The sequence below is a fragment of the Erythrolamprus reginae genome, chromosome 2 (assembly GCF_031021105.1).
Source record: "Erythrolamprus reginae isolate rEryReg1 chromosome 2, rEryReg1.hap1, whole genome shotgun sequence".
Lineage (NCBI taxonomy): Eukaryota > Metazoa > Chordata > Lepidosauria > Squamata > Dipsadidae > Erythrolamprus > Erythrolamprus reginae.
The window spans coordinates 12,731,450-12,751,729 of record NC_091951.1 but is presented as its reverse complement, the minus strand read 5'-3'; the positions used below and the strand labels follow the sequence as shown (position 1 = coordinate 12,751,729).

General features: G+C 43.2%; 1 protein-coding gene across 2 annotated transcripts in view; it reads right to left on the bottom strand.

The window, feature by feature from the left end:
* LOC139159725 (major histocompatibility complex class I-related gene protein-like) overlaps window positions 1–19,509 on the bottom strand; it is a 32,254-nt gene extending 12,745 nt beyond the window's left edge. The window contains exons 1-2 of one of the 2 annotated variants that reach the window (XM_070737082.1): window positions 19,398–19,509; window positions 1,728–2,003 (exon numbers count right to left, since the gene is read on the bottom strand). In XM_070737082.1, the coding sequence (XP_070593183.1) occupies window positions 1,728–2,003; window positions 19,398–19,467 (346 nt within the window). In that variant the 5' untranslated portion in view covers window positions 19,468–19,509. Of the gene's footprint in view, window positions 1–1,727; window positions 2,004–5,261; window positions 5,484–19,397 lie in introns of those variants that run through there. The other variant, XM_070737081.1, reaches the window with a different exon arrangement.
* Between the last annotated feature and the right edge of the window lie 771 nt (window positions 19,510–20,280).

The window sequence follows — 20,280 nt, the reverse complement described above, 5'->3', positions numbered from 1 at the left end:
TAACCAGAAACAAACCATGGTTTAGTGCAATGTGGGAATGAAGCCTTGAAGGGCCACAAAAGAATATTTTCCTCAGCAACAGCAGCAAGTGACCCAGTCTGATCTGGACACCTGAAGGGTTATTGGCCTTTTAAATGAGCTTGAAGTCCACAGTCTTTGCAAGGCCCTGGAGAAGATATTTAGACTTCAAGTGACCAGATTTTTGGATTTAAAAGAAAACTGAATGTTTGAAAAAAAACTAAAAAGAAATCCTGAAATGTTTTCACTCCCGTTTGAGCTTGAGAGGGAGGGAGGACGCCAGGAACTCTTAAATCTAAGGGAAAAATCACCTGGAGGTACACTTGAACTAACTGACCAGCCTTTTCCCTCCCTTTCCCCACCCAGGAATGTCGGGGGAGGGGATCCTTTCTCTGCATCTTCTGCTCAGCCAGAGATCTTCCCTTTGGAGGAAGAGGAAGATCCTCATGAGCTCCAGCCTGATCCTTCCCTAGAGAGGAGATTCCCTGATTTTCTTTGATCAGTTTCCTTTTGCTATGTTACCTTCTACTAGTTTTTATCTTTTTTTTCAAAAGGTTTAATGCAAATTATATTCAAATGTTTAAAAGGCAAAGAAGGTATCATTAAAATTGTATTGAGAACCCAAGAGAGGCTGATGTCCCAAAGCCTTTACATGAATCAAGGCAGAGCAACCACATCTGGAATACTGGGAGCAGTTGTGGCCCAGAGACCCCCAAAAGGAGAGGAGGGAGCTGGAGAAGGTCCAGAGGAGGCGACTCAGGTGAGGGGAGGGGGGAAGCAGCCTCCCTTTGAGGAAAGGTTGGGACATTTGGGGCTCTTTAGCCTGGAAAGGAGGCTCCCACTAGACCCACAGGTGTTTTCAGCCCCTGCCCCCAAACAAGGTTCCTTGAAGGTGAATCTTGTCCCCCAAAGATGGCAGAAGGGGGGGCTGCTGAAGAAGGCCTCCCCCCCTCCAGGGCAGCCCCACCAAGAGCGCAGGGCAGGAGTTCAGCCTGAGGGACCAAGGATGGGAAGCCACGAAGGCTCTGAGAGACTCTGGAAGGGCCCGAAATGGAGGATCCTTTCTTCTCTGTCTTTCCCTCTCAAGATTGGGAGGATCCTGGCCCTGTGCCCCTCCCTCAAGAGCCCCCACCCCATTTGGGTCTTCCTGGCCCCTCCTTCCAACTGGGGGGGTGATCAGAACCTCCCGGCCTTTGGGGAGCCCTCTCGTCCCTCCAAAAAGGGGGTGAAGGGATCTGGTCATCCCAGGTGGATCTGCACTTGATCCCTTATTTCTCTGTGGTGGAAACAGAGAAAAGGATGAGGACCTCCTTGCTGTATAATTTAATTAGGATCCACTGCCTTTTGGTGGGGGGAGACCTCTGATTCCCTTCCTCCCCCACAGCAGGAGACACACTGAGGTCAGACCCTCCAACTTTCATGGGGGGGAGGGGAGATTTCAGTCTCTTTATCTCAGTTTACATCAATATCAACATTCAGAAAGACAGACGGATAAATTTAAGCAAGTTTTCATTAACTGCAATTGACAGAACATGTCAGCTATAGTGGCAAGGACAATTTATATGGATTTTTAAAAAAGAATAAAAATTAAAAGAAATACTTTTTAAAAGGTGTAGCCTTTCCCTTTGAAGGGACCCCCCCTTTCTCCCCCCTCTGGTTCCGGGGAAGGGGAATATGGGGCCGGAGGAGCCACCCCACCCATCACTCACCTTCGCTCTGGTTGTAGCGATTCCTCAGAGTCTCCAGGTGATGTCTGAACACCTGCTCAGTGACACGAGCTCTCCGGGTCTCTCTGTCCCAGTATTGGGGATCCTCCTTCCCCACCTTCTCCATCCAGGAGACTCGAGGCTGCTCCTTCCGGCTGTGGCTGTCGTAGTGAACAAAGACGTGACCATCCAGAAACCCCATTTCGACAAAGTGGGGCAGCCCCTGACTGGGCTCCGAGATGGAGGTGACGAAATACTTCATGGAGTGGGAGGAGGCACCTGGAAGGGACCCAGAGGGGCAGAGTTAGGGGGCTTCAGTCAAGGACCCTGATGCTCTATGGGGCACGGAAGGCCCCATTCCCAGGTCTGGAAAGAAGGAGGAAGAAGAAGAGAAAATGAAGGGGCCAGAGAGGTTGGGGGGCAGAGAGGTTGAGGGGGCAGAGAGGTTGGGGGGGCAGAGAGGTTGGGGGGCAGAGAGGTTGAGAGGGCAGAGAGGTTGAGGGGGCAGAGAGGTTGGGGGGCCAGAGAGGTTGAGGGGGCAGAGAGGTTGAGGGGGCAGAGAGGTTGGGGGGCCAGAGAGGTTGGGGGGGCAGAGAGGTTGAGGGGGCAGAGAGGTTGGGGGGGGCAGAGAGGTTGAGGGGGCAGAGAGGTTGGGGGGGCAGAGAGGTCGGGGGGCAGAGAGGTCGGGGGGCAGAGAGGTTGGGTAGGCAGAGAGGTTGGGGGGCAGAGAGGTGAAGGGGGCAGAGAGGTTGGGGGGCCAGAGAGGTTGGGGGGCAGAGAGGTGGAGGGGGCAGAGAGGTTGGGGGGCAGAGAGGAAAGGAAGGGAAAGCAGAGACAGAGAGAGCAGGATCCCCAAATATTATGTGCTTCCCTCCAATTCTTCCCCCCTTCCAGCAAGGCCTCCCTCCCCCCTCCCCCTTCTGCCTTGCTCAGTCTCTGTCCCAGAGAGGCTGCAGGGGGCCCACAGGAAGAAGGGGGGCTCCATCCCCATCTGGTCCCCCCAAGAGAAAGAAAATAACATTCTGACTTCAGTGAGACCCAACATGGATTGTGAATAGGTGCAGATTTGAGGGGGGGATTTTATAAAATAGGGGGAGGGAGGGGGGAATTGGGGTGAGACCAGAGGCCGTGGGATCCTTACAGGAAACCCAAACTCTTTCCCTATGAGTTATGGGGAGGCAAAGGGGGGAGCGAAGGGAGCATTTTCCCCCTCACCCCCACCCCCCGACTGGGAAATTCCCCCTCCCATCCCAGAGTTCAGGAATCCGAACAGGACTTGGCTTTGAACCCAGGACTCAGTGGGGCTGAACCCCACACCTTGAGCCATGGAGGCCCACTGGTTAGAATGCAGCATTGCAGGCTAATTCTGCCCATAGCTGGGAGTTCAATCCTGACCTGCTCAAGGTCGATTCCTTCTGGTAAAATGAGGACTCAGATTGTTGGGGCCAAAGGCTGAAATTTCGAAGAGCTTTGAGTGGCCTTAAAAACACTATGAAGTGGACTACAGGTCGTCCTCTACTTCCAAAAGTTCATTTAGTGACTGTTTAACGTTATGACATCAGTGAAAAAACTAACTGATGGTGATTTCTCACACTTACGACCACTGTAGCATCTCCATGTTCTTCACATGATCAATTATATTTATCACGGTCACAGTGTCTTGGGGATCATGTGATCTCCTTTTGCAACTTCTGACAACCATTCAATGGAGAAGCAGATTCACTTACAAACCATGTTACAAGTTTAACAACTACAGTGATTTCCTTAACAAATGTCATAAATTGAGGCAAAACGCACAAATTTCTCACTTAGCAACATAAATTCTGGGGTCAGTTATGGTTGCAAGTTGGGGAGATATATAAGTCTAAGTGCTGGTGCTCTTGCTGTGCCACAGAAAACCTGTGATTATCCCAAGAGAGAATAAATGAAGAATTCCAGCCACCCAATTAGGGTCAGAAGCCATAATTCCCAGGTGCAAGAAAGGCACCAGATTTATTCTGAATCTCAATTTCTCTGACACTTTTCCTGTTTTGAAGCTGATCCTGAACTTTGTCAGCCAACTTGGGAGGACGGTGTGTATAGGAATAAGAATAAAATAGGATATAAAATGGAACAGAATAGAATTCTTTATTGGACAAACAAGGAATTTGTCTCTGGTGCAGAAGTTGTCGGTCATCTCAATTATCCACCAGCCACTTTCAAGTCTTAACTGAGAGTTTCTCTAACTCAGCCACTTGGGCTTCAGTGTGGACTACAACTCCCAGAATTCCCCTCACCCCAGAAACGCCTGGGAAATCTCCAAGGCCCCTTTGTTGGTGTCTATTCTGAAAGCTCTTCAGGGCAAAAATCCTTCCAGAGCATTAAATATTTTAAAGATCACTTTCAGGATCATTCACAGGACTTATTTGGTCAGAACCTGCGTCTACACAGGAAATAAACAGTCCCTCTGCCCATTCCCTCCAGTATGGTCCCCCAGTCCTTCCCAGTTCAAGGCAAAGGCCTGGGCCTCCTCCTTCCTGCTCCTCCCCACAATCCCAGGGGCTGCTCAGAACCTTTGGGGATCCCCAGATCCACTTCCTGCTCTGGGGAGATTTCAGAATCCAAATGGATCAGATTGGACCCTCCGTGATCCAGAACCCGCTTCTTTCCCTTGTGGGGCTGAGCAATGAGCAAGGCTGAAGTCTGCCTGAGAGGAGAAACGTGTGAATGTAACTCACAATCCTGAATCCTCCTCAAGTCAGAAATGACACGTGTGACTGTAACACAGGTTTGCATAGGTTTGGCATCCTCACAATCCTGAATGTGCCTCCAGTCAGGAAGGGCTGGTGAGTTTGGGCCTGTCTGTGTCCAACCAAGCGGCTCATTTCATGGAAACTCTTGGGGGGCAAATCTCTGCCTGCCCCATCCCCAAAAAAGCTCTGGAGATATTGGGGTTCATTTAGGACCAAGTGATGGGGGGGATCAGGAGAAAGTAACAATCAGGAAGGAGGGATCTTGAGGAAGATTATTAAGAAGCCCTTCTCTCCAGACTCTTGTATTCACAGGACTTTAGCCCGGACTGATCCACTACACCAGCATCTGCCAAGACACGGATCCGATTAGAGAAACCATCCAGGTTCTTCCAGCACCAGAAGCCCCATAGCCCCTCCCAAGGCGGGAAAGGGGACCCAGGCAGAGGGCTTGGGCGAAGGCAGCCAGGAAGTTCTTCATCTGACCTGATCACCTGCAAACGCCGCTTTCCGACAACCTTCACATTGGGGGAGGGAAAGAACTGCGCTTGGGGCGCCCAGATAGACTTGACTGACACCCGGGGATTGACCTTCCTCCTGTCCCCAGAGGGGCTCTCCTGGGGGAGGGGCAGCAGAGTCCCATCAACGCTGTGGGACCTAATCAAACGGTGGCCGGAGGGGGAGGGGGAGCGGACTCGAAAGAGGACTGAATCGGGTTTCTATTTCTGGGATTAAACTTTCTGGGGACGAGCGAGAGAGGAAGATTCCCTGGAAGGAAAAGGGACCGGAGCCCCCCCAAAGGACTCACCAAGGCAGCTCCCCCGTAGCAGAGACACCGCCACCATCACCGGGAGCCAGAGGGGCGCAGGGCGCAGAGCCATCCTGGCCGCCATCCTCAAGCGCCGCTCCGCTCTCCTGAAGTCGCAGGCGGAGGAAGAGGTGCCCCACGTGCAATCAACAGATCAACCATACAGGAAAAGAGGAGGGGAGGGGAGGGGAGAGGAGGGGAAGGAAGAAGTGGAGAGGAGAACTAGAGAGGAGGAGGGGGAGAGGAAGAGTGGAGACAAAAGGAGAAGAGAGGAAGAGGGAGAGTAGAGAGGAGGAGGGGATGGAGGGGAGATTATTTACGGGACCATCTTCTGCCTCACACATCCCAGCGACTCATTAGATTGCACAGAGTCCGCCTTCTCCAGGTCCCGCCAGCCGAGCAATGTCCAAGGACTGCAGGGAAGGGCCTTCTCGGTGGCCGCCCTGTTCCTCTGGAATCCACTCTCCCCAGAGATTTGCACTGCCCCCATCCTCCTGGCCTTTCAAAAGGCTTTAAAAACTTGGCTTTGCCCATTTAAACTTTGTACTTGGTTTTATTGTTGTAACCTGCCTTGAGTCCATCAGAAGAGGGTGGCTTATAAATCGAAATAAATAAACAAACAAACAAATGGAGGAGAAGACAGGGAGAGGAGATGAGAAGCTGAGAGGAGAAGGAAGACTAGAGTGGAGGAGGAGAGGAGCAGAGAAGGGGAGGAGTGAAGAAGGCAAAGGGGAGGAAGGGAGAGGAGGAAAGAAAATGAGGGGAGGAGAGGAGTAAGAGGAGAAGGAAAATGGATGGAGAGGAGGAGAGATGCACTGAGGGGAGAGGAGGAGAAGAGAAGGGGTTGAAGGGAGAGGGGAGAAGGAAGAGGTATAGAGAGGAGGAGAGAGATGGAGGGAGTGGGGAAGAGGAGAAGAGAAGGGGAGGGAGGGGAAAGGAAAGGAGGAGGAGGAGGACTAGAGAGGAAGAAAGGAGGGGGAAGGAGTGGGAGAAGAGGGGGAAGGAGAGAGGAGAAAGAGGAGGAGGGAGGGGAGGGAAGGAGCAGAGAGAAGGAAGAAGGGAAGTGGAGAAGAGGAGGAGGGAAAGAGAAGAGGGGAGAGGAGGACCTGGAGGAGGGGAGAGCATAGCTATTGTAACAGAAAATAAAAAATTACAATGGGGTTTTAGGTCTGAATTTGGAAAAGGGAGTTAATCTGGTAGGGCAGAGTGACCAAAAGTGTGGCCCACACACAGCCCATGGACTCATCTCTTATGGGTTCTAGAGAGACTGGGTGAGTTTTAGGAGGGGGGAGGGGTTACAGGCCTTTGTAGAAGGAGAAGAGGGCTTGTCCAACTGCTTCCTGTTTGGGGAAGTTGGAAATAACAAAGGATTTTACCTTCCTTGTTGCTCAGACTTCAATTTCTCTGAGAATCTCCATGGACATTTAGGAGGTGTGGACTTCAGCTCCCAGAATTCCCCACTAACCATCCAGTCACCAGCAACTCAAACTCTCCATTAAATGGAGGGAGAGGAGGCAATATTGACGGCTGCGGAGGACGAGAAATTCTTTCTCTCTTCTGCATTACTTTTATCTATACATGCTGCCGATACCACAATAGTCATAGTGTGAAAAAATGGTCACAAATCACTTTTTTCAGTGCCATTGTAACTTTGAATGGTCACTAAGTGAACTGTTGTAAGTCAAGGACTTCCTGTACAAGAAGAAAGTGCTTCAAAACAAGAATGTGTGGGTGCCTTCGACACTTGTGCCTGCCAGTGCCTTCCTCTTGAATACAGGTAGTCCTCCACTTATGGCCACCATTGAGCCCAAAATTTCCACTGCTAAGCGAGACATTTGTTAAGAGATTTTTGCCCCATTTTATTACCTTTCTGGGCACTGCAGTTAAGTGAGTCACTCTAACTATTAAATTAGTAACATGGTCGTTAAGCGAATTTGGCTTCCCCATTGACTGCGTGTCAGAAGGTCGCAAGAGGTGACCACGTGATCCCAGGATTCTGCAACCGTCATAAATATGAACCATTTACCAAGGAAGTCTGAACTTTGATTGTGCGTCCATGGGGATGCTGCAACAGTCATAAGTGTGAAAAATGGTCATAAGCCATTTTTTCAGTGCGGTTGTAATATTAGTCACTAAAAAACGTTTCCAAATCATGGACTACCAGTAAATGTCACCTTTGCTTCAAGCACAGGCACTCCTCTACTTACAACAGTTCACTTAATGACCATTCAAAGTTACAACGGCCCTGAAAAAAATGACATGACCATTTTTCACCATTATGACTGTTGCTTATGACCGTTTCACCCTAATGACCATTGTTGCCGCATCCCCATGATCACAGTATCAAAATTCATAGGACTCGTATTTATGATGACTGCAGTGTCCTGGGGTCACGTGATTTGCTCTTGTGACCACCTGACAAGCAAAGTCAAGGGGAGCCGGGGTGGCGCAGTGGTTAGAGTGCAGCACTACAGGCTACTTCAACTAACTGATTCTGCTAACTGCTAGCTGTAGTTCAGCGGTTCAAATCTCGCCACCGGCTCAAGGTTGACTCAGCCTTCCATCCTTTTCAGGTGGGTAAAATGAGGACCCAGATTGTTGGGGGAAAGAGGCTGATTCTGGAAACCGCTTAGAGTGGGCTGTAAAAGCTCTGTGAAGCCGGTATATAAGTCTAAATGCTATTGCTATTCGCCTTACAACTGGGTTACTATCTTAACAACTGCAATGATTCATTTAACAACTCTGTCCAAAAAAAGGTGTAAAATGGCACAACCTCATTTAATAACAAGTATCAACAACATCAATATTGGGCTCAATTGTGTTCATAATTCGAGGACTACCTGGTAATGAACCGTCTGCAGGAAAGCCACCAGGCTCAGAGAGCGACCAAGGACCCCACAGCTGTGGCCCTGCTTAGCATCCAGAGGGCCCCAATAAAGGAGAATACGGTCGTCCTGGAGAGTGGATGTTTTTCAGAATTCATATTCCTCACTCTCACGTCCATTACACCCACACCTGGGTCCTATCTCCACATAGGTGCCTTCCTCTGACACACACACACACACACACACACACACCAGCCTCATCCGTACACACGGTCCATCCATCAACAAAGGCACGGAGATCCTTTTGAGGAAATTAAATTTGTCATTCAAACAGGACTTTTAATTCTTGCCCCAGAGCTTGGTGGTCAAAACCGAGTAGCCAGCTGTATCCCTCCCTTTGCAGATGCTCTCATGTCAAAGTTGCTACTCCTTCCTTTTCCTCCCACAGGAGGAGACGAGGTGGGACTTGAACTCACTCCTGGTTTCTAGCCCGGTACAGATAATCCTCGACTTACGATCCGAATTAAGATGAACATTTCTGTTAAGCGAAATTTTTGTTCAGTGAGTTTTGCCCCATTTTACGACTTTTCTTGCCATCGTTGTTAAGTGAATCACTGAGATTGTTAAGTTAGTAACACAGTTGTTAAGTGAAGCTGGCTTCCCCATTGTCTACACTCGTCCAAAGGACACAGTAGAATCTGCTTTAAACTTAACCAATGAGATTGAAAAAAATGGCAAAGTGGCTGGCTTAAAAATTAACAAGGCCAAAACAAAGACAATAACCCAAAATATGACTCCCAATCAAAGTGCTAGTTTAGAAACGCAATTAGGTCTTAGAATAGTTAAAATAGTAAAATATCTAGGAATTACAATTTCCGCAAGAAGTAATTCTCTTAAAAAGGACAATTATAATATTCAAATCCAGAAAATAGCTACGGATCTAGAATTATGATCCAGACTCCAGCTTTCTCTGATGGGCAGAGTAGCTGTCGTAAAAATAAATATTCTTCCAAAAATATTATTTCTTTTTCAGACTCTTCCAATCAAATTAAATAAAATTTTCTTCACTGACTTAAACAGAATAATACACAAGTTCTCTGGCTGAAAAGGAAAGCAAGAATAAAATTAAAATTAATGCAAGACCACAGGGTGAGAGGTGGACTGGGACGTCCTCACTGGGAAATATATTACAAAGCAGCAGCTCCAACCTGGTTGAGGGAATGGATCCTTCTTAGAGACAGAAGAATTTTAACTCTCGAAGGCTCGGATCTACACATGGGCTGGCATGCTTTCCTTTTCAGGGATAAAGATAAAAAGTACTCACATTTCAAACAACACTACTTTAGAAAAACTTTACTAGAGTAAGGACCCAAATAAGAAAGTACCATTACATTCAAATGCCCAAATGGTTCGCTCCAACATATTTCATCCAAACACCTTAGTTCCAACCAAAATTATTACATATGACCTATTAATGGATGAAAAAGACCAATTAATTTCAAAAGAAATACTTCAAGAAAAAGCTATAAATTTGGACTGGTATCACTATTTTCAGATTCAATCGAGATATAATAAAGATAAGGTAAAATATGGTTTTCAAAAAACAAGTACACTAGAGTCTAGACAAACCTCTAATGGGTGCAGATAAACAAATAATATTGAAACTATATAATTTCTTACTACAATAGGAACTGCTGGATGAAGAAGTTAAAGGCAACATGATTGTTTGGGCCCAAAATTTTGGTCACTCAGTAAGCTTAACAGAATGGGGGGAAATTTGTGTAATGTCCTAGGGCAGGGTAGGCAAAGTTGGCTCTTCTATGACATGTGGACTTCAACTTCCAGAATTCCTGAGCTAGCATGATTAGCTCAGGAATTCTGGGAGTTGAAGTCCACAAGTCATAGAAGAGCCAACTTTGCCTACCCCTGTCCTAGGGTGTGAATAATTAGCCAACCTCAGCTCTCATTTGCTAGCCACACCCTTGACTGAACACGATTGGCTACCTCATTTAGTATAGGTGCCTATAGAGCATCATCGTGGTTTGTTGCATGCTTCTTACTTGTATTGTAATAAACTTGTGTTCCTTTTAGCACAGCTGGTGAATTACTTCCAGAACATAACACTGGCGACAATGGGGCCCAAGGGAATCCTGCCTGCCTCAACCAACATAAAGGCGGCACTTGGACATCCATTTCAATAACCACCGATACACTTGGCATCCCTGAATCTGTCTAATCCTGCCTTGAAACTATCCAGGCTGACAGCTGTCACGACCTCTTCTGGAAGTGAATTCCATAAACCAAGGACCCTCTGGGTGAAGAAATATTTCCCTTTATTTGTCCTCACTTATTTACCTATGAGCTTTAGGGAGTGCCCCCTCGTCCTAGTATTGCGTGATAGAGAAAAGATTTTTTCTCTATCCACCTTTTCTATCCCATGCATGATTTTATACACTTCAATCAAGTCACCCCTTAAACACCACCTTTCAAGGCTGAAGAGACCAAGGCTGAAATGAAGCAGACCACACAGGAATCCTTAAAGACGGTTCCGTTTATTCAGCTCTCTTGCAATGGCGAATTGGTTTATGGATTCCGACTCACGTTGTGTCATTCTGGAAAATTGGTGTCTGTAGACTACGGCAGGTTTTGTTGGCTTAAAGTGATTGGCGAGTCTTTCTTGAAGGTCGTCCCACGGAACAGCTTTAGCCGGGAGCGGGTCGGTCAACGTTTGGACGAGGTCAAAAATTTCTGTACCGCAATAATTGAGAAAAATCGCCCGCTTCCTGTCGGCTTCGGCTTCTCCCATTCCTGCAGCTTCGAGGAAAATCTCGAATTTTGCCATGTAGGCGTCCCATGATGACTTTTCGGGGTCGAAGTAGTCGGGAGCCCGGCCGATCTGGAGGTTATTCATGCTTGACACGTGGATTCGTCGTTCTCTCGTCGCCAGTGAAATGAAGCAGACCACACAGGAATCCTTAAAGACGGTTCCGTTTATTCAGCTCTCTTGCAAGTGACTTCAGCAAGGAACGCGTCTGGCTGTCAGTGTCAAAACAGCCCTATTTATACTTTAAAGGCTCGCGCCTAAAAGAAACGGCCGCGCGTCTTAACCAATCAGACGCGACCTTGATTTATTCACATTTTAAATTGACAGAGACAGTATTTTTACAGAATTTCTTTTTACAGACTTAACAAAGGCGTTGCAACCTGGTTTCTTCAGGGAGGTGCTCCATTTCCTTGATCATTCTTGTTGCCCTTTTTCAGTACCATTATATCCGTCTTGAGTTGAGGTGACCAGAACTGTACACAGTACTCCAATTGTGGTCTCACCATTGATTTGTACAGAGGCAACACAACACTTGCTGACCTATTTTCTATTCCCTTCCTAATCATGCCAAGAATGGAATTATGCTTTTTTTTTTTTTTAAGAAATAAATTTATTAAATATATACAATAAAAACCAAATACAAAAAGACAAAAGAGATATGCATATTGTACATTTTTACACTCTACTTATGTAGTAATTGGGGAGTGGGAGAAGGGAGTTGTGAAGGGAGGGAAGTAGATATAGAAGGAAGGGGGATAGGGAAAAGAAGGAGGGGGGGATAGAGAAGCGAAAACCAGCGTTAGAGCTGGGTCTTTCATGATTTGCGGCCTGTAGTTTGAGCTCGTAGTTGGTGTGTTTTACCCTAAGGCTTTATCGATATGTTTTGAATGTAGTTTTTAGTGCCAATATGTATAATTGATTTAGGGGTTTATTTTCTTTGTAAAGTTGGAGTTCGTGTCGATCGATGTTTACAGTTTGTTGTTTCAGTTTGATGTTATGATTTGTGATGTAAATTGCTATTTTTTCAGGTTGTTTTTGTTGGATATTTTTCTTGATGAGTAATTTTTAGATAATTCCTTTTTTTTAACCAGAGATACCATTTATCCCAAGCTTTGTAGAAATCTGTCTCATCTTTGTTTTGCAGTTCCATTGTTAGTTTGGACATTTCTGCGCATTCCATTATTTTAATCAAGAGTGATAGAGTAGTTGGGGTTTTTTCTTGCTTCCAAAATTGTGCATATAAAATCCGTGCGGCTGTAATAATATGGATTATAATATATCTGTTTTCTTTACTAAAATTTTGTCTTGTGATTCCTAGTAGAAATAGTTCGGGTTTCGCATGGATAGTCTGAGAAGTAATTTGTTCTAGTATAGTTTTAATTTTTTCCCAATATTTTTGGGTGGTTTCACATGTCCACCAGATGTGGTAATATGTACCTGGTTTTTCTCTGCATTTCCAACATAATGGTGATAGATTTGGATACATTTTTGCAAGTCTAGCAGGTGGCAAGTGCCATCTGTAGAACATTTTATAATGGTTTTCCTTATATGCGGTTGCCATCGTTAGTTTATAGTTAGCAGTCCAAATTTTTTCCCATTCGTTTAAATAAATTGTGTACCCAAAGTTTTGTGACCACGCTATCATAGATCCTTTAACTATTTCTTCAACAGTATCGTGTTGAAGGAGGATATTGTATATATTTGATATTTGCTTTTTTTGTGGACCAAAAATTATTTTATCGAGGGGGTTATTTTTTTGGAAGTCTGATTTGTTCTTATCTTCATTATATTTTGATTTTATTTGTAGGTAGTGTAGCCAATCTACTTTAATACCTTTTTCCATGAGTTTTTGCTTAGGGATTAGCTCATTATTTTCGTTTAGTAGTTGGTCGTATGTTATAATTTTATCAGGGGTTAATGCATTCGGGTATATAATGGCTTCTGTTGGTGAAATCCATTTTGGGATGCAGAGGTAGTGGGTTTTTTTAATGAAGTGCCAGGTGTTAATTAAGGTTTTTCAGATGTAGTGTGATCTGAAATATGTTGGTATTTTATCTATGTCTGTCATCAGAAACTTGTGCCACCCGGATTGGAGGTCATAGCCTTCAAGTGTTAATATTCTAGAATTTTTAAGTATTATCCATTCTTTCAGTAAGTTTACAATTGAGGCATGGTAGTATAGTTCCATGTTTGGTAACCCAAATCCACCCCTTGACCTATGGTCTTGTAGGTCCTTAAGTTTTATCCTGGCCTTTTTTTTTGTCCATATGAATTTGCGAATTTTTTTGTGTACGTTTTTGAAAAAGGTCCTATTTAGTTTAATGGGTGCAGTTTGGAAAAGGTATAGAAATCTAGGAAGTATATTGCTTTTAATTACAGCAATTTTCCCCATTATAGAGAGTGGGAGTTTTGACCATCTGCAAAAATCTTTGTCCATTTCATTGATTAGTTTATCGTAATTGTCTTTCTTGATAGTGCTGCAATTTGCGGTAATCCATAATCCTAAGTATTTAACTTTTTTGGCGGTTTTTATTTTAGTGGATTCTTCTAATTTCAATATCTGCTGTTTTGTCATATTTTTTGTTATCATTTTTGTTTTTTCTCTATTAATTTTTAATCCAGCAATCTCTCCAAATTTATTTATTTCATTAATTAGGATAGGTGCAGATTTTAAGGGGTCTTGTACAATGAACACCATGTCGTCAGCAAAAGCTTGAAGTTTATAGTGTTCATTTTTAATTTTTAATCCTTGGATTTCCTTATTGTGTCTTATTTTATTTAGTAGAACTTCTAGTGCAAAGATAAAAATTAGGGGGGCTAAGGGACAGCCCTGCCTCACTCCTTTTTTTATACTTATTGTTTCTGTCATATCATTGTTTATCAATATTTTGGCTGTTTGTATTGAGTATATAGTTTTAATGAGTTCTGTAAATTTATTACCAAATTGCATTGACGCTATTTGTGTTGTAAAGAATTGCCAGTATAAACTATCAAAAGCTTTCTGTAGATCTACGAATAGGAATGCTACTGGTTTATCTATGTTTTTATTGTAGTATTCTAAAGAGTCCAAAATAATCCTTGTGTTTGTTGTTATGTTTCTTGCCGGAAGGAAGCCATTTTGGTCTGTATGTATTCTAACAGTTAATATTTGTTTAAATCTTTCGGCTATGATGGATGCAAAGATTTTATAATCTGAGTTAAGCAGGGATATTGGACGATAATTTTGAATGTGAGCTCTATTTTGTGTATCTTTAGGTATTAAAGTTATGTAGGCCTTGTTCCAGGAGGAAGGAAGTTTTGAACCCTCGAGAATTTCATTAACAAGGGGTAACATTATAGGCTCCAGAATTTCTTGAAATTGTTTATAGAACATTTAGCATATCCTGATCTTCCTTATTTATTTTTTCTATATTTTCTAAGTTCTTGAATAGATTATTTATTAATTGTTCATTTACGTCATCTTTTTTATATAATTCCTCAAAGAAAGATTTAATTATTTGTTTTTTATCGCTGAGTGTTGTTTTTAAAGCATCTGTATGATCATATAATGCCTCTATAATTTTATCTGCTTTTTGGTGAGCGAGTTTTGAGGCTAACCATCGCCCAGGTTTGTTTGCAAATTCAAAGTGCTTTTGTTTAGCAATCCTTAATTTATGTGAGAGTTCTTCTTGAGTTTGCAGGTTTATGTAATGTTTTGTAATATTCAATTCTCCTAAAATTTCGGCATTGTCTGGTTTCATTTGTAGGGTTTTTTCAAGGTTCTGAAGTTTTATTTTTAGTGTGGATAGGCTGTTTTGTTTCTGTTTTTTCTTTTTGTTTTGGTATGCAATATAGGTTCCTCGCACATAAGCTTTCATTGTGTCCCATAGGTTTTGTGTGGAAGTGTTACCATCATTGTTAATTTGGAGAAACTCACCCAATTGTTGTTTTAACATTTTTTGAAAGTTTTCTTCTTTAAATATTGTTTGGTTCATAGTCCATCGTCTTGAATGGTTATTAGTTGAATCTCTCCATTTTAACAATATGGGGTTGTGATCTGCCCAGGAGTTTGGAAGTATTTATATGTCTGTTACTTCATTGATAAATTCTAAATCCGCCCAGGCCATATCAATGCGGGACCATGACTTGTGAGGAAAAGAGAAAAAAGTATATTGTCTATTGTTTGGATTAAAGTGACGCCATATGTCTTTTAGTGCTAATTCAGTTGTAAGTTGTTCAAAAGTTGTCGGTAGTTGTTTTCTCTTTTTCATTTGCTTAGTGCTTTTATGATCCTTTTTCCTGTCTAATATTGCATTGAAGTCGCCTGTTATTATTATATTTGTTAAGTTTAATTCTGTGATTTTTTGATGTAGCTTTGCATAAAAAGTGGATTGATTTATTGTGGGAGCATAAATTGCGATTATATGTATTTTTTTTGTTCCTGATGTAATTTGTACTATTAATATCTGTCCGTTGTCGTCTGTGTAAATTAATTTAGGGTTAAGTTTAGGTTTAATGTATAGTACTACTCCTCTTTTCTTGACTTCAGCAAGGGATGAGAAGATTTCTCCAAGCTTGGGATGGTTTAAGATTAATTGGTCTTGTTTTTTTACATGCGTTTCTTGGAGACAGATTATATCTGCTTTTTGTTGTTCAATTTTATGGAATGTTTTTTTCCTTTTACTAGGAGAGTTGAGGCCGTTGATATTGATAGAGAATAGTCTTATTTCATTATTCGGTAAGGGTTTTTTGTGATGTAAGTTAGTTTGCTGGTTCTCTTCTTTTCTCCTTTCTCGCCTCCGCTTGAGATCTTGTTGTTGGGCCGTCTCTGCCATATTCTTCCGTTAATTTAAGTCCAGTTTCCTTATCTGCGAGAGTGTCTTCAGAGCTGATTTCATCCAGGCTAGATTTATCTTTTGATTCTTGCTCCCTAATACATTCCTCATCTACCTTTTTGATGACTTGATCGTAAAAGTCCCTTGCATCTTCTATCGAAGTTATTTTGTATTTTTTGTCAATTAAGGAGATAAGCATGCCCTCAGGTGTCAGCCATCTAAATGGTATCTTGTTTCTGTTGAGTTTATTAGCTAGGGTTTGATAGGGTTTTCGCTTTTCACACACTCGTCTAGGAACTTGACGAAGGACTATGATCTCTTTTCCTTTATATGATGGAGGATTTTCCTTTGACATATTGTAGATTTCATCTCTTATAGTACGCTTAGTGAATCTAATATGTACTTCCCTGGGTAGGCGATTTCTTTTTGCGTAACTTGTAGATAATCTGTAAATTTCATCCATTTGTTGATACATTTCCTGTGGGGTTTTATTTGTGATGGGTGCAAGAATTTCTGACATAATCTGAGGCAGGTTCTCTTCACTTGATTCGCTAATATTCTGGAACCTCAAGAAGAATGCTGATTTTTCAAGCTCAAGATTTAAAATGGCCTCTTCCAGATTTGTATTGATGTATTCTGTCCTACTTTCTGCGTATTGCAACCTGGTTTCCATTCTATCATTTTGTTCCTCAATTTTTTGAATTTTTTCATCATTCTTTGTGAGGGTTCCATGCATCATCGCTATCTTCTCATCAAGATGTCCAACACGATCGTCAATTTTCTTGATCTCTTCCTTGATCTCTTCCTTCATTGCACCCATATTTTCCATCATTAATTCATACTTCCGATCCATTGATTTCTGCATATTAATCATTATCTCTTGTAGGGAAGCTAGGGTGATGGGTGCAGCTTGGTCTGATTGTACAGCTGATGTTTTGTCAGTAGAAGAGTTTTCTAAGTTACGCTGGATGGTCGGAGTTGAAGATTGAGGTGCTGCCTTCTTCCAAGCTTTAGTACTTGTATTTGTATTAGTAGATGACATTTTGAATATTTATGGGAAAGTCAGACAGGGTATAGTAAGAGATACAGAAATATGGGTTTAGCTTATACTCAAAATGTTCGATACTATTGATTTATATTAATCTTAATAGAATAACTTATAGTAAACTTATAGTAGGATAGCTTATAATAATATTATAATAGGCTCTATAATCCAATTCTTAAGACTCAAAAATGTCAATATACAGTTCTATATCAATATCTAATAAGTATTATTAATGTTCTAGATATGGGTATTCAAGAAGGTTAGGGTAAGTTAGAAGAGTTGAGTAAGTAATAGGTAATGAAAAATAACTTTCAATTAATATATAATAATTAATAGTTATAATAGTTAAATACAGTTGTTTGACAAATTGTAGTGTTTATATTGATAGATAGGTAAATAAGTATATAATAAGTAAATAGGTTAACGCATCAGCATATATGTATATAGGTCAATAAATAAATAAATTATTAGTTTAGATATAAATCCGTAAGTAAATCTAGCTCAGTAATCCAATTAATTCATAGATTCAATAGATCTCTAGTAGTGATGATAATATAACAGTATAAAGTATTATCAATGACAGTATAAAGATGTAATGGCAATATATCAATGTAGAATGTTTTCAAAAATCAAACAATCAAGGGGTTATTCTCAACATTGCAACAAATCACATATAGAGTATTCAGAAAAGAAAGATAACTGTAACTGGAAAAAGGAGAGTAACAGTAGACAGGAATATTCAGGAGTGGGAAGGAAATTAATAAGGAGCAGATAATATTGAGGGATGTTTTTCTTTCCTTTTCTTTTTCTCTCTTCTTGGGCTGATGCAATAGCGCTGAGTCACAGTTCACAGTTCAGTCTCTGAGAGTCTCTATGATTAAGGAAGTCTCTGACAATCTCTGACAGTCTATCAGTAAGAGAACAGCGTTGTAGAGTTAATAGGGAATCAAAGTTCAAAGTTTGTAGATTTTTTGTTTGTTTTCTGACAACTGGAACAACAATGCAGAGTCAATATGCAATCAAAAGTGAGGTGAAGTAGTGGGGTTAGACAGAGGGGAGGAGATGAAAGAGAGGGTAAAAAAAAAAAGGAAAAAGATTAAGTATATAAAAACCTCCGATTTTTGTGGCTTGTCACCGACTCAGTTCGTTCTAATCCACTTAATCTGTTCAAAACTTCCTCTTACCATCAAGACATCCAAAACTTTCTCACCCCCAAATGTTGTGTATCACACGTTGTTTCCAATCTTTCACTGCAAAGTCACAAACAGAGTCCAGCAGAAAAAGTTCAGTTGGTATAAGGTTTTAAATCACATCTGCTCGATCTGCCTAGTCTTGTTTGTTCTCTGCCGCCATCAGCCAATTAAGGATCGCAGTCGCCGCTTTTCTCAAAGGTTTTGGCACTCTTCCTTAACAATACAAAGGACACAACAGGGGGTCTTTCATCTGCTATTATCCACAAACAACGATCGATCAAAGGGAATCTCTTCACTTATTCCTTAATGGAGTCGGAGCGTCACAGCTTCAGGCCGATCTGAAGATCAATTCTTCGTGTGCTGGCAAAGGGGGTTTCCCTGCTTCCTGGTGGGTCCGCCGACCTCCCTCAGGTACACAAGCAGTTCCTCTATTAAATCACCATCTCTCCAGGTCAGTGATCGCCGTTAAGCACCAAAAAAACACACGAAAGGCCAGGACAACCCCCGGAGAAAAGGAAGGCTGCCTGGTAACAGCTTGACGCCAAAAACCCCGAATTATGCTTTTTTTTTTTTTACTGCTGCTATGCATTGGGTTGACATCTTCATCGAGCTGTCCACCAAAACCCCAAGATCCCTGTCTTGGGTTGTCTCAGAAAGCTTGGCATTGCTTCCATAGCCAAGAGGGAGTATTATCCCCCACCCCATGTTTATCATTTCAGCTAAGAAGACACCTCCCACCTTCCAAAGACTTAATTTAAGATAAGTGTTTCCCCTCTTCTGAGTTTTCACTTTGGAGGCAACATAAATAGAGAACCAACGAAACTCAACATGCTGAATTTCTCCTTTTATGAGCCGAGGAGCAGCAAATGCACATCTTTATGGCACTCCTTTTATTCCAAGGTCCGTTTCTCTCTAGACTCTGACCCTGCAGCATTCACACTGCAACCTCCAAGCCTGCAAATAATACGCGAGTGTTCCGGGACACGGGTCGGGTCCTCCCAGCGCCAGAAGTCAGGGGGGAGAAAAAAACCAGAAAGTCCCTCCACCCCCACCCCCAAAGGCAGGAAAGACGACCCAGGCGGAGGGGCTGGGGTGGCGAAGGCAGCCAGGGGTGTGTGAATCGACCTGATCTGCAAACGCTGCTTTCCGGCAGCCTCCACTTTGAAAGAGGGAAAGAACTGCGCGTGGGGTCGCCCAGGTAGACTTGACTGCCCCTTGGAGGGGCGACCCTTGCCCTGTTCCCAGGGGCGCTGTGCTTGGGGGTGGGGGGCAACAGAGTCCAATCAGCCTTTAAGGCCAGTTCTGAGGTCGGAAAAGGGAGCGGACTAGAAAGAGGACCGAATCAAGATTCCCTTTAATCCTTCGGGGAGGGGGAGAAAAAGAGATTGAGCAGGAGAAAGGGGCGGAATCCCCGACGCCCACCAAAGAGACTCACCACAGCTGCTCCCCGGGAATGCCACCGCTACCCACACCAGGAACAGGAGGGGCGCGGGGCGCGGGGCCATCCTGACGGCGATCCACCACCTGTGCCCAGGATTGCGGAAGTGGCACAGAAAGAAAAAAGGCAGTTGATTGTTGATCAACCGTTCAGCAATCCAGAGCCGGCTGGTGATTGGCCAAGCTCAACCAATAGAAAAAAAGTATTCCCGTCTCCTTATATTTGCTTGGCAAGTGTCCAGGTGCGCAACAGGTGGGGGAGAAAGCGAAAGTACCATCAGGGATTTCGCCTATTGGGGACTGAGAGGGTAGAACTGCGGGGCTGGGAAAAGTGGCAGGTTTATTTGGCGCTGTGAGGTGCGGGGGGGGGGTGTAGAGGCACAGTGAAGCGACCCTGAAATTTATTTATTTATTTATTTATTTATTCATTCATTCAAATAATACACAATGAAGGTTATAGAGGATATAGTAGAGAAGAAATATGAGATATAGGAGAGACTATAGGACAGGGGACGGAAGGCACTCTAGTGCGCTCATGTACGCCCCTTACTGACCTCTTAGGAATCCGGAGAGGTCAACCATGGATAGTCTAAGGGTAAAATGTGGGGGTTAGGAGATGGTACTATAGAATTTGGTAATGAGTTCCACGCTTCGACAACCCGATTACTAAAGTCATATATTTTGCAGTCAAGTTTGGAGCGGTTAATATTAAGCTTGAATCTGTTGTGTGCTCTTGTGTTGTTGTGGTTGAAGCTGAAGTAGACTTTGACAGGCATATGATCTTGTGGGCAATAATTAGATCATGTTTAAGGTGTCATAGTTCTAAGCATTCAAGACCCAGGATTGTAATTCTAGTTTCGTAGGGTATTCTGTTTTGAAGG